Consider the following 14427-nt stretch of genomic DNA (forward strand, 5'->3'; position numbering starts at 1 on the left):
ATACATGTAAGCTATTAATACAGTACCTACCCTGTAGTAAGCTCTCAGAAAACATCAGCTTGATTGCTGTTGGGTGCAGAAACCTGTTTCCTTCATAATATTTTATTTACAAGCTTTGATTACATTCAACATAGGCAAGCTCCTTAATTCACAGGTTGGTCTTCTTTCTTTAAAGTTCAAGACTCTTGGCCAGGCATGGTGGCTCACGCCTGTAATTGCAGCACTTTGGGAGGCTGAGGCAGGCGAATCACCTGTGGTCAGGAGTTCGAGATCAGCCTGGCCAACATGATGAAACCCCATCTTTACTAAAAATATTAAAAAATTAGCCAGGCATGGGGCCGGGTGACTGTAATCCTAGCTACTCGGGAGGCTGAGACAGAAGAATCTCTTGAACGCAGGAGACGGAGGTTGCAGTGAGCCAAGATCACACCTTTGCACTCCAGCCTGGGCTACAAGAGCAACACTCTGTCTCAAAAATAAATAAATAAAAGATAAATAAATAAAAATAAAGTTCAAGACTCTTTTGCCTTTCTTTATAAATCACTGGCCTGGTTTAGTCACAACAATAGATCCTAAGAATGGTAGTGTGTTTCTGAACACATTTGGTACAAAGTGATCATTTGGTTATAAGATTTTAGATAGTGAAATAACTATGTGTCATTTGCCAAAGCTTCTCCTGGCAATAAAAGACATAAAAACTCTGAGTGTTCTCTTTGTAGTGCTTCCTAGATCTTATGTTTTCCTGGTGTGACATTGTTAATATTCATATTGTTACTGTGTGTCTCATGTTAGGTCCACGTGCTGACTTTCACTGTTCACATGTTGCTGCAAGGCCTCACCAATAAGCTGCAAGTCGGAGATTTGGACTCTTGTTTAGGTATAATGATTGAGGTAAGACTTACAGAAACGAATTCTAATTTTTTTTTAAGTGGGCCAATGACGCAAAAAAATCAATTCACAAAATAAGAAATAATAATAGCCCATAAAAATGAAAATAATGTAACACCTCATCTTTTAGATTAGCAGAGGTTTAAAAAGTTAAGACTAAAGTGAGATGGGCACTCTGTCACTGCAAGGAGGTCATAAATTGGTATGATCTTTCCGGAAAGTAAGTTGCCATTTTGTATCAAGAGCTTTTGAAATGAGAAAAGATTTTCAGTCACATCTAAGAATCTATTTTTAAGAAATAAGGTATGTTCACAGGAGCTTTATTTATAATACAGTGGGAAATTAATAATAACTTTTAAAATTGGGCCAGACACTATGGCTCATGCCTGTAATCCCAGCACTTTGGGAGGCTGAGGTGGGCAGATCAGTTGAGTCCAGGAGTTCAAAACCAGCCTGGCCAACATGGTGAAACCCCATCTCTAACAAAAATACAAAAACTAGCCAGGCATGGTGGTGCACACTTGTAATCCCAGCTACCCAGGAGGCTGAAGCAGGAGAATCGCCTGAACCTGGGCTGTGGAGGTTGCAGTGAGCAGAGACCGCGCCACTGCACTTCAGCCTGGGTGATAGAGTGAGACTCTGTCTCAAAAAAACAAAACAAAACAAAATTGGATAGTGTGCTAATTTGGAGGCTACCATTGTGAAGAGAATAAATTTGCCACATAACCTTTTGTTCATTTGTTTTAAAATGTAGACACTAACATTTTGAATCTCAATTTAAATATTTACATTAGGCCAGGCACAGTGGCTCACGCCTGTAATCCCAGCACTTTGGGAGGCTGAGATGGGTGGATCACTTGAGATCAGGAGTTTGAGACCAGCCTGGGCTATGTGGTGAAACCCCGTCTCTGCTAAAAATACAAAAATTAGTCAGGTGGGGTGGCACATGCCTGTAATTCCAGCTACTTGGGAGGCTGAGACACAAGAATTGCTTGAACCCAGGAGCTGGAGGTTGCAGTGAGCTGAGATCATGCCACTGCACTCCAGGCTGGGTGCCAGAGTGGGACTCCATCTCAAAAAATAAGATAATTAATTAATTAGACTAATAATTAGATTGCAAATGTTTGTAGTTTATGATTGGAATGTGAATAATTAGATTGCAAATATTCTAAGAACTTCTTGAAGGGAAATTAAGCTACTCTTTGGTACGTCAAAAAAGAAGTAACTGTACAGTCATACAATTATATATGTACATCTGTGAAGGATTTTTTTTTGTTTCCCATTAGTATCACCTTTAAGTGTTTCTTATGTGTTTTTTTTTTAGTAATTGGTCCCTAAATTGCATTGAAAACAAGTGCATTCTAAAATAAATTTCTTCCATCTAATTTGAGTGCAGCCCAACTTGCATTTCTTTGATTTGGACATCCCAGAGCCTTTATTCAGTGACTGCTTATGTTGGCATATCTTGCTGAGTGCACATAATTGCCATTTGTCCTTTTTCTTCCAAAGATTTTTAACCATGAGTTGTTTGGTGCTGTTGCTGAAGAGAAGGAAGTAAAGCAGATCCTCTCCAAAGTCATGGAAGCACGAAGAAGCAAAAGTTACGACTCTTATGAAATCCTCGGCAAGTTTATAGGAAAAGATCAGGTTACAAAACTTATCCTTCCATTAAAAGAGGTAAGGACTTAAATGCAATTCAGGAGATCGCAGCATTACAATCTCATGAGTTCCTAAAAGGAACCGTGTGGGGCAAACTGAAACACTGTTCTTGATCACCCATGATTTCCTTTGGTGGTAGGGCCCCAGGACCATATGGCCAGTGAGTGAATGCTTTGATTCAAAAATCATAGTACCCTATGTAAACCATGCGATGAGAAAGAAAGGCAACAAGAATTGAGTGCAGGTGAATATTATAGCTGGGTCAAGTCAGCAGCTAAGAACATGAAGAAATCCAGAGGCACACAAGCCGCATAGTGCTTATCTCTGAGGTTGAGGTTATGAGTACCATGTCTTCATATGTTATGTCCATGTTTGAAATTGTATTAAGGATTTATTTGAGGCCAGGCCTGGCGGCTCACACCTGTAATTCCAGCCAACGTGGGAGGAATTGCTTGAGCCCAGGAGTTCGAGACCAGCCTGGGTAACATAGCAAGACCCTGTCTCTATTTAAAAATGTATATTTACATTGACAAAAAAAAAAATCATTTTAGTTAGGAGTAAATATATATTAGAAAGCCTTTGGACACAGATTGCCACTTTCAGGTTGCCAAGAGGAAGAACACTGGCATTTATTGACATATTATATTCCAAGCACTGCTACATTATCTCTCCTAATCTGCACACCCTGTGAGACTGATGGTACTTCCATTTTACAAATAAGAAAATTCAGGCTTGGAAAGGTAGAAAGGAACATGGATAAAGAGAAAAGTCAGGGTTTAGGGTTTAGTTCCAGATCTTTCTGATCCAAGTTAACATTCCTAGCATGGTTTCATTCTGCCTCCTGAAGATCAGGGATGTAATTTACCCACCTTCCTATTGATTTATTGATTTCTGTTCTTATTGCAGAGGTGAACATCCAGTAAATGTTATTAATTTATTAGTTTTGTGTATTAAAACTAGAGCAAAGAGCACTATCTATTGACATGAATTACATTAGGTCTAAATGTTCTGGTGCTAGATGAACTCCATAATTACTCCTAGAATGCATTTAGTTTTATCTGAGCCTTATCTAAGAATCTTAGATGCATTTTCAGGATGAAAAAGAGTCAACAGAGCACAGATATCCATGATGTATTTTACAAAGTCCCTCCAAGGTATTGAGAGTTAATACTATGTCTCATGCAAGATAATAGCTCTGAAGCACCAAGTATTTCCTGAGGTTGCTGATCCTGCTTCCCATTAGGTTCCTCTGATTTGGCCCGATAATTGGTATCAGACCCTGAGGCTTGGCCATGGTAGCACTTCATTCTCGTGGTTTTCTATGAGGAGTGAATACATTTTGTTGATTGTTCGTGTGTGTGTGTGTGTATGTGCCTCAAAGTCACCCCTGTTAATGTACCAGGAGAGCTGATGTTAACTTAGAAGTCTCATATCTCTGGCATTGTGCCCGGAGGCCTCACCAGCAGAGAACAGGGAGGTAGTGGAGCAAACCCCGAGGTTCACAAGCCTGCACAGTGGTTCTTCCTGGGATTGAGATTGTAGTTAACTTTCACCTTATATGTTATATCTGTGTTTGAAATTATATTAAGAATGCTTTTTAATTAGGAGAAAGCCAAATGTATATTAGAAAGCCAATATATAAAAGAAAACCACCATTATGACAAATCAAAATGCATTTCTGTGTCATCTCAGCATGACATTTATGTTTTGCCTTTAGATCTTACAAAATACCACGAGTTTGAAACTGGCCCGGAAAGTTCACGAAACTTTACGCCGAATCACAGTGGGATTAACTGTAAATCAGGAAATGACGGCTGAATCCATTCTATTACTCAGTTATGGTTTGATCAGTGAAAATCTTCCCCTGTTAACAGAGAAAGAAAAGTAAGTTGGAAAAAAAACAAACTCATTTAGGTCTCTGTGTCTGATAAGCCATTCTGTGGGTTGTTTTAATAATTTGCTTTGGTAAAAAATAAAATAATTTCCACCTGAGTTCTCAGATGGTAGTTTATGGTGTGATACATTTCAACATGAGATTTTCTCATTAATGAGGTAGCAGTGACAACAGCCAATTATTTTGGCATTTCTCTGATACCATTTTTTAAAAAGATTTATTGATTCAAAGATAGGATAGATTTTAAATCTGTATCTTGTATTCTGATTAAACAGAGATTGAGACCTTGAAAGATTTTAAAATATCTTATAGGCAGAGCACAGTGGCTCATGCCTATAATCCCAGCACTTTGGGAGGCCGAGGAGGGCGGATCACCTGAGGTCAGGAGTTTGAGACCAGCCTGGCCAACTTGGTGAAACCCCGTCTCTACTAAAAACACAAAAATTAGCCAGGCACGGTGCTGGGCACCTGTAATCCCAGCTACACAGGAGGCTGAGGCAGGAGAATCACTTGAACCCGGGAGGCGGAGGTTGCAGTGAGCCGAGATCACGCCACTGCACTCCAGCCTGGGCAACAGAGTGAGACTGTCTCAAAAAACAAAATCTTATATATTAGTAAACTTCATTTTGGTCTTGCTTCTGTGGTCTAGGAGAGACTCGTTGGCATTTATTTTCAGAAATCAAACAAGGGAGTGTCCTGCTGTTGATCTTAATGTAAATATGTTGTCCTAGTAACCTTAATCAACAGCCTAATAATCTCTTCTGTGTCTCATGGTTTGGGGGTTTGGGGGGTGCAAAACCCAAGCAAATGGCACATTATTTAGTGCTGGGCTCTCGTCACTTTAGAAGGGCCACTCTAACTTCTTGGAATGCAGCTGACAGTGTTCTTTACCCTCTTCTCATGCCACGTGATTGACAGAAATCCAGTAGCCCCAGCACCAGATCCACGTCTGCCACCCCAGAGCTGCCTTCTGCTTCCCCCAACTCCAGTTCGAGGTGGACAGAAAGCTGTTGTGAGCAGGAAAACCAACATGCACATATTTATTGAGTCTGGGCTTCGGGTAAGAATTAACCTTAAAATGAGACTTGCTACTTTCAGGGAGTCTGCGCCTTTTAATCTTCTGTTGAATTTCTAGTACTGCTTACTTCCATTGGAAATGCCTTACTGTAAATACATTTTAGATTTTTTTTTTTTTTTTTACAGGTGCATTGGTCCATTTACTATTTATCTCTTGTAGCACTTACATTGAAGATGTAACTGTCCCAGAATTAATGATTCTGCTCTAATATGTATTAAGGTCTTATTGATGCTTTGCCCATGAGCCCCTCTGAACTACTTTGAATTTTTTTAAAAGATGGTGAGTGGCCAGACATGGTGGCTCACACCCATAATCCCAGCACTTTGGGAGGCCAAGGCAGGAGGATCACTTGAGGAGGAGTCTAAAACCATCCTGGGCAACATAGCGAGACTCTGTCTCTACAAAAAAAAATCATTTTTTAATTAGCCAGGCATGATGACACGTACCTGTAGTCCTAGTTACTCAGGAGGCTAAGGTGGGAGAATCACTTGAGCCCAGGAGTTTGAGGCTGCAGTGAGCTATTAACACACCACTGCACTCCAATATGGACAATATAATGAGACCCTGTCTCTAAAAAAAAAATAATAAAAATAAAAGATGGTGAGCTTTTAAAAGCACAAATCTAATCATTTCCTTTTTAAAACCCTTCATTGACTCGCATTTTTCTAACACACGTTCCAGCCACCCTGGCTTCCCTTCCCATCTAGAAAGTCACCATACTCTTTCCTGCCCTAGGAACTCACCGTCCACTCTTTGCGCTACAAAGATTCCCACAGAACTCTCAAAGCACCCTACCTGTACATGTCATCATTTCCTTAGAGTCTGGCTAAGATCCATCAAGACAGAGACCATGTCCATCCTGGTTATTGCCATATCCTGCGTACTGAGCCAGTGCCTGGAATCACAGTAGATGCTGAGAAAATTGACTCTGGTAAACAGTGGTAGCATCTCAGCTGCAGAGCGAGCTCTCACTTTGACTTACTGAGACCCTCCCAGGCAGTTTGTCAGTCCTTAAAAATTTTTTATCATTTCTAATAGAAGTATCTTAACATTTCTTGCTTTTCTCTAAACATCATTTCACATTTACCTAACTCATCTGGTCTAATGGGCAACTAATGTGAAATATCTTTTTGAACTCTCTTAGCTGCTGCATCTGAGTCTGAAGACTTCCAAGATCAAGTCTTCAAGTGAACGTGTCCTGGAAATGCTGGATCCTTTTGTGTCTCTCCTCATAGACTGCCTGGGCTCCATGGATGTGAAGGTAAGCATCAGTTTGCACTCTGCATTGGAGCATTTGTTTCTTCAGAAGAATTATGTTTTGCAGAATACCTAATGGTTATATTTGGGCTCAAGCTTTATGAGATGATTGAGGTTTATTTGTTTGGTTGGTGGGTTTTTTGGTTTTTTTTTTTTTTTTTTTTGAGACAGAGTCTTGCTTTGTCACCCAGGCTGGAGTGCAGTGGTGCGATCTTGACTCATTGCAACCTCCACCTCCTAGGTTCAAAGGATTCTCCTGCCTCAGTCTCCCAAGTAGCGGGGTCTACAGACGCACAATACCACGCCCGGCTAACTTTTGTATTTTTAGTAGACACGGGGTTTCATCATGTTGGCCAGACTGGTCTCGAACCCCTGACCTCAGATGATCCGCCCTCCTTGGCCTCCTAAAATGCTGGGATTACAGGCGTGAGCCACTGTGCCCGGCCAAGATGATTGAGTTTTTAAACAGATTTATGACATCATGAACCACCACTATTTGCTACATTAAATCGCTTCCCAATTTACTAGTTCTATAAATTTGGATAGCCTTTAACAGTTTTAAAAGCCCTCCTAGGTACATTAAGTATTTCATTTGATCCTCACAGCTTCATGAGGGTGAATGATTTTGCCCCCTTACCAATATCATCATCGTCACCTTTGTCACTATTACTGCTCCATGCTATGAATCCCAAGAACATTATGTCTGATCCTCACAACCACCCCGGAGGCATATATTCTTACTATTTATGTTTTATAAATGAGAAAATTAGGGCGAGGGCCTAGGTACAGATCTAGGCTATGAACCTAGGTGCCGAGAGGTTAAGTAACATCTCTAGGGTCAAACAGGTAATCAGTTGCAGAGCTGGGACGTAAGCCAAGTTCTTTCTGACTCCCAAGCTTGCTCTTCTATGTCTTAATCCAGCCCACTGAGGAGCTCTCAGCAGCTGGAGCAGCACGGGTGTTATTAGATAGAGCTGAACTAGCTGATCCAGGTGCTTTCAAAGGTTTGGCCTTGGGGGGTCAGGGATCTCAGCACACTGTTTCCATATCTTCTGCCATAGCCCTTAACTATATTAAATGATAGTCAGTTGTTCCCATGCCTAATTTCTGAGTTAACCATCTGCTGCATAAATGCAGAGATGGTATCCTTTTTATCTTTGTATTTATAATAACCATTAGAGTGCCTTGTATACCTGATTCAAGTTTAGTAAGAGTAGATTACATTAAAGTACCATTCTAGAAAACAGAAAAGTCATTTAAGATGTATTTTTCCAAAAAAAATTGTAAAATTGACCAACCTATCCAAATCATATAACCTCCATAAACCCCTATAAGTAGGTTAAAAATGTGGCTGGGCATGGTGGCTCAGGCCTATGACCCCAGCACTTGGGAGGCTGAGGCAGGAGGATTGCTTGAGCCCAGGAGTTCAAGACCAGCCCAAAAATGTTTAAACAAAGATTAAATTATAAAAAGAATATGGTGCCTTTTCTTATTTCCTTATGATCTACCATCATAAGGATCCATTGTTACAGATAAGCAATACATTCTTCTACAACCAGGAATTGTAAACGTCTTTATCTTCTTACATTTTGGGCACAGTTCTTCCAGAGTGGGCTGCGCTTAGCATCTTATTTATTCAGCACAATCATTTAAAAAGTCTGCATAGCCTCAGGTGCTGGATAGTTGGATTTGGTCACATCACAAGTTGGTGGTGTTTTGTTTTGTTTTTTTCAGGTGATCACAGGTGCTTTACAGTGCCTCATCTGGGTCTTGAAGTTCCCGCTACCTTCCATAGAAACAAAAGCAGAGCAGCTGACAAAACACCTCTTCCTTCTGCTGAAGGACTACGCAAAGATCGGGGCCGCCAGGGGCCAAAACTTCCACCTTGTGGTCAATTGTTTCAAGGTAAGATGTCTTCACTTGCACTTGGAAAAAGCCAGGATGGAGCCGGCTGCAGTGGCTCACACCTATAATCCCAGCACTTTGGGAGGCTGAGGTGGGAGGATTGCTTGAGCCTAAGAGTTCAAGACCAGCTTGGTCAGCATAACGAGACCCCATCTCTACATTAAAAAAAAAAAAAAATTAGCTGGGCATGGTGATGTGTACCTGTAGTCCCAGCTACTTGGGATGCTGAGGCAGGAGGATCACTTGACAGGAGTTAGAGGCTGCAGTGAGCTATGATCACATCACTGCCCTCCAGCCTGGGTGACAGAGCAAGACCCTGACTGATAAAAAACTAGAACCAGGATTAACATCAAAGTTAGTTTTCCCCATTGCCCTTTGTGGTTATGGCCAAAATTTTTTCCAGAGTAATTTGCCAAGGCTAGAGGGCTGGCATCCTGTGTGGAAAAGCATACTTGTGTGTTAAGTCCTTGTCATTTCACTGGATCCCAACTGTGGGATGTGCTGGCTGTTAACATGACTATTGTAACTTGCAGTGTGTGACCATACTTGTCAAGAAAGTCAAGTCTTACCAGATAACTGAAAAACAGCTCCAAGTTCTACTGGCCTATGCTGAGGAGGACATTTATGATACTTCAAGACAAGCCACTGCCTTTGGTCTTCTGAAGGTATGGTGTCGCCAGAATATTGACTGTTACGGTTTATGAGTTTCACAGCAGATATTTTGAACACATAGATCATAGTGTTTTGACTAGCTGTAGACTTCTGAAATTGAGTAATTTGTAAAGATTATTATGATTTTGGTGGGTCAATTACAGGCGAACATTTGCTTATGAAAAATGTTTAAATGTGAGCACTGTATTAACATTTCCAGGGAATTCTGTACAAATACAGGTATTCTGTTTTTATTTATATGTTTTTCTTCTTAGTGTAGTAAAATGTACATAACATAAAACTCACCATTTTAAAAAATTCACTATTTTTACCCATTTGAAGTGCATGTTTAAGTGTTGTGTGTTCTTTGTGCTTAAGTGTGTATCCTTTTTCTTTTGAAGATACTTTATTGTGTTTGAAAATGTCCTGTGGTTGCTTTAGCATCAAGTCTGCTTCCATGCATCTGCAGCAAAACACATGAAATGAGTGTGTCTTTTCCTTTTGTGTCTTAGGCAATTTTATCAAGAAAGCTGTTGGTCCCAGAAATCGATGAGGTCATGCGGAAAGTATCCAAGTTGGCAGTCTCTGCACAAAGTGAACCTGCCAGGGTCCAGTGCAGACAGGTTTGTAGAGAGCACTTATCCCCATAGCAAGGGCTGGGCCCTGCCGCATCTTTGTGGCAGAGGTGTCAACATTGGCTGAATTCTGAAGACTACCTTGTGTCGTATTGTTGCTTTATGCTGCGACTTGGGCGTCCTGGTGCGGGTGGTCAGGGGAGGCTTTTCTGGGGACTGACGGGCAGGCCAACATTTGAAGGAAGAAAAAGGCTTAGCTTTCAAGGTGAAGGGGCAGTAGAGGCTTGAGGTGAGTGAGAGCTTAGCTTGGTTGAGGAGCTCAACACAGGTAAGTGAATTGAGGGGTGGGGAGCCAGGTTGGGCAGGACCTTATGGTCTTGTTAAAGATTTGGGGCTTTGTTCTTTTTTTTTTTTTTTGAGATGGAGTCTCACTCTGTCGCCAGGCTGGAGTGCAGTGGCACAATCTCTGCTCACTGCCACCTCCGCCTCCCAGGTTCAAGTGATTCTACTGGCTCAGCCTCCTGAGTAGCTAGGACTACAGGCATGCACCACCACACCCAGCTAATTTTTGTATTTTTAGTACAGATGAGGTTTCACCATGTTGGCCAGGATGGTCTTGATCTCTTAACCTTGTGATCCGCCCACCTTGGCCTCCCAAAGTGCTGGGATTACAGGCGTGAGCCATGGCGCCTGGTGGGGCTTTGTTCTAAGAATAGTAAGGAGCTATTTAAATCCTTAGGGAGAGGAGTGACAGGATCAGGTTTATATCTATACATCTGTCAATCTCTAATTTTATGAGCACATACTGTGCCCAAAGAGGTGGAAAGGTCTAAGTTGGAAATAGGAACTCAGGGTTGCAGGTGGGTTTGGGCTGCGGAGGAGGCCAGGGTGGAAGGGAAGATGCATGTCTCTGGAAATAATTGCTTGGCCACTATTAGGAAGAAGAAGGATCAGCTGCTATTAAGCACTAGCTGTGTGCCTAACGCTTTAAATGCATGACCTCTGTTTACAGGTACCCTTCAGAAGAAACAGTATCCCCATTTTACCGCTAGGGAGAGGCAGGCCTTGGAAACTTGAATGATGTCTCTTAGTTCTCACAGTTTATTAATAAAGGAGGCTAGATACCATAGTGGTTTGAAAGTGCAGCCTTTGGACACAGACTAGGCATGGAATTCTGGCAGTGTCACATGAACAAGTTTCTTATTGTCTCAGCCAACTTCATTCCCTTCAACTAGAAAATGGGCTATTATCACGAACTTCCTAAGGGAATGGTAAGATTTAACTGAGAAACACTTAACGCAGTGCTTGGCACATAGAGGGTTTTTAGTAAATACATTAGTTATTATTATCAGTATTGATATTATCACTATGTTGTTATTCTTGTTGAAGGGGAGATACCAGATTGGACCACAGTCCGTACTGTGGTACACCTGTCACCACCTGTCACAGAGAGATCAGCTTCCAACCTGTGGGCTTAGATTTGAAGTCTTAAACCATAGTGCCAGTGGCAGGCCAGGGCTTGCCTCTGTCAGGCACATAGGGCAGGACCAGATAAATGGTGGGAGAAATGAAGGGTCACAGTTGCTATTGACTTCATAGGCAGATTTAGCTGGAGTCCATTGGAAAGCCTGATTGATTGCCATTCTGTGAAGTTTTTATAACCTACCAGTGAGTTCCAGAAAGCAGCTTAGGAAACAGGAATACTAGAGACGAGATCCAAATAATCATCTGTGTGACTTTTGTTCCTAGGTTTTTCTGAAATATATTCTTGACTATCCCCTGGGTGACAAATTGAGACCAAACTTGGAATTCATGCTCGCTCAACTGAAGTAAGCTTAAGCTATTAACTACACAGGGGCAGAGGGTAGTTTCTTCTTTCCCTTTAACATGGCGGCTGCCTTGAAAAGGGTGGGGCCTAAGTATAATGGTACATTCTCTGAGCATACTGTTAGATGGCTCATTGACTTGATAATCAGACATTGTGCTTGGCTTCATATAGCCGTTCTGAGTTGCTTTTCAATCTAGTTTAACCGTTGATTGTCATAAGAGTCCACTTAGGAGAATGTTGAAATCTGACACACTTACATTTAAAACTGTACAATGATAGCTTAATGGATACATACGAGCATTAAAATTAGGGAAACAGAGCATTTTCCATTTTTTTAAGAAGTAAGCTGACACCTTGATACAATATTTTAATTTTTTTAATAATTATTTGTAAATTTAGAAGATACTAACAAATCCACCTAATGTCCTTCCCCTAGTTACGAACATGAGACCGGGAGAGAGTCCACCTTGGAAATGATCGCCTATCTCTTTGACACGTTCCCTCAGGTACTGTGACCCCAGAGATAAGCCCGGTGACTCCTGGAAGTCCTCAGTCCCCCTTTGCTAGAGCATCTGTAGGAATTCCATTCTGAGTGCTCACACGTGCCTCTTTTCTTTTAGGGGCTGCTCCATGAGAACTGTGGAATGTTCTTTATCCGTCTTTGTCTAATGACGATCAATGATGACTCTGCCACGTGCAAAAAGATGGCATCCATGACAATCAAGTCACTACTTGGTAAAATCAGCCTCGAGAAAAAAGATTGGCTGTTTGATATGGTTACCACTTGGTTTGGAGCAAAAAAGGTGTGCATTGCTTTTAGTCACAGTTCAGTGACAAGTCTTAGCTTTGGGGATCATAGTTTAAGTAAGAATATATGTTATACACTGTTGAATTGGTTTTTTTCCCAAATAGTGTTATTTTTGTCTGATTATGCAAATAGTATATTCTTAAAGTTTCCCAAAGTGTAAGAAGTTATAGAAAGTAATATAAAAATCACCCGTATTCCTACTGCGTTATTGTTAGGAAAGTATTCCACTACATGAATGTAACATAATTTACTTAACCAGCTCCTGATGATGAATACCTTTGTTTCCAATTTTGCATATTCGATTACTGAAATGTAATTTTTATCCTTTTATCCGCCTGGTACCTCTGCCACCATCATTGTTGGCCCATCTTTGTGAAACATAAACAACATGTGCCCTGTGTTAATGAGTAACTTGTTGCATACCCACAATGTGGGGTGGGCATGAGACTTCTTTCCATTTCCTTTTAATTAAAAATGGAAAAAAAAATTAAAGTATTCACTGGATAATAATAATGCCTCTTTTTAAAATGTTATTCTTGAGTGTAAAAATTTCCCCACATTTTGTATATTGGCCATCAAAGCTCCATAATTTACTGATTTCTGGCATCAGAAAGAAATGTTTATTTTCTCTGAATTTTGAGGACAAAATAATGCTCACCTTTATTTTACAGTTTCAGAAAAGGCCTCCCAAGTTCTCTTGACATTGTCTTGTGGTTTATTTTTGGTAGCGCTTAAATAGACAACTTGCTGCCCTGATCTGTGGCTTGTTTGTGGAAAGTGAAGGAGTTGATTTTGAGAAAAGACTTGGAACTGTCCTTCCTGTGATTGAAAAGGAAATTGATCCTGAAAACTTTAAAGATGTAAGTAATTTGCTAGGGAATAAAACTTTTCTAACTTATAGTTTTACTTGAGGTGATGTAGCTAACAGATTAGATATTAGCTTATAGGTTAAATATTTATATTTATAGCTATAGCTATTTATAGCTAATCAATTAAATATTTGTGTTCAAACTGTCTCCTTTATCATAAAAGCAAAAATTCAGTGTAATTGGAACTTTTTAAAATGAGCGTTATAGCCAGGCATGGTAGCGCATGCCTGTATTTCCACCTTTTCAGGAGGCTGAGGCAGGAGGACCGTGCCACTGTACTCCAGCCTGGCTAACAGAGCAAGACCCTGACTCAAAAAAAAATGGGGGGTTGGAGGATTAAAGTTAAAGTATCTTCATGGTATATGAAGATCAAAGGTTCTCAACTCAGGCGATTTTGCCCCCCCAGGTGACATTTGGCAATGTCTGGAAACATTTTTGATTGTCACAACTGGAGGGTGGAGGTGCTACTGGGATCTAGAGCATAGAGGAGCAGGGATGCTGGTAACATCCTACAGTGCACATGGCAGCCCCCACAGGAAAAGATCATCTGGCCCACAATGTCAGGAGTGCCGAGGGAGGTTCAGAAACGGGTGGATTGACATGCTGGAGTAAAACTGTCCGTCAGATACTTTCAGATTGTTGTTTTCATTGATTTACATCCGTCTTGTTTTTAGATCATGGAAGAAACTGAAGAAAAAGCTGCAGATCGCCTTCTGTTTAGTTTTCTTACGCTGATAACTAAACTTATCAAGGAATGTAATATTATTCAGTTTACCAAACCCGCTGAGACTTTGAGTAAAATCTGGAGTAAGTATTTCCTTTTTTATTTAAATCAAACACATTTGTTGTCATAGAATTACTGAAAGTAGATTTGAGAAATTCGAATATGAATACTTCAGAAAGTATACAATGTCAGGAAAAGAGTCCATGAGAAAAAACTTAAAAGGTTCTATCAGAGTGATTACAGTGAAAATGTTCCCTTCTGAAAAAAAAAAGTATCTATGATTTCATAAGT

At 40.6% G+C, this 14427-nt stretch overlaps 1 protein-coding gene across 1 annotated transcript in view; it reads left to right on the forward strand.

Moving 5' to 3' along the window:
* UTP20 (UTP20 small subunit processome component) overlaps positions 1–14427 on the forward strand; it is a 107415-nt gene that overhangs the window by 82360 nt on the left and 10628 nt on the right. Inside the window, exons 44-56 of the mRNA XM_024257181.3 lie at positions 793–891; positions 2398–2565; positions 4265–4431; positions 5360–5501; positions 6664–6780; positions 8511–8681; positions 9215–9346; positions 9845–9955; positions 11657–11736; positions 12172–12241; positions 12356–12538; positions 13272–13403; positions 14087–14219. Coding sequence (XP_024112949.2) covers positions 793–891; positions 2398–2565; positions 4265–4431; positions 5360–5501; positions 6664–6780; positions 8511–8681; positions 9215–9346; positions 9845–9955; positions 11657–11736; positions 12172–12241; positions 12356–12538; positions 13272–13403; positions 14087–14219 — 1705 coding nt within the window. The remainder of the gene's footprint in view (positions 1–792; positions 892–2397; positions 2566–4264; positions 4432–5359; positions 5502–6663; positions 6781–8510; positions 8682–9214; positions 9347–9844; positions 9956–11656; positions 11737–12171; positions 12242–12355; positions 12539–13271; positions 13404–14086; positions 14220–14427) is intronic.

The sequence above is a fragment of the Pongo abelii genome, chromosome 10 (genome assembly GCF_028885655.2).
Source record: "Pongo abelii isolate AG06213 chromosome 10, NHGRI_mPonAbe1-v2.0_pri, whole genome shotgun sequence".
Taxonomy (NCBI): domain Eukaryota; kingdom Metazoa; phylum Chordata; class Mammalia; order Primates; family Hominidae; genus Pongo; species Pongo abelii.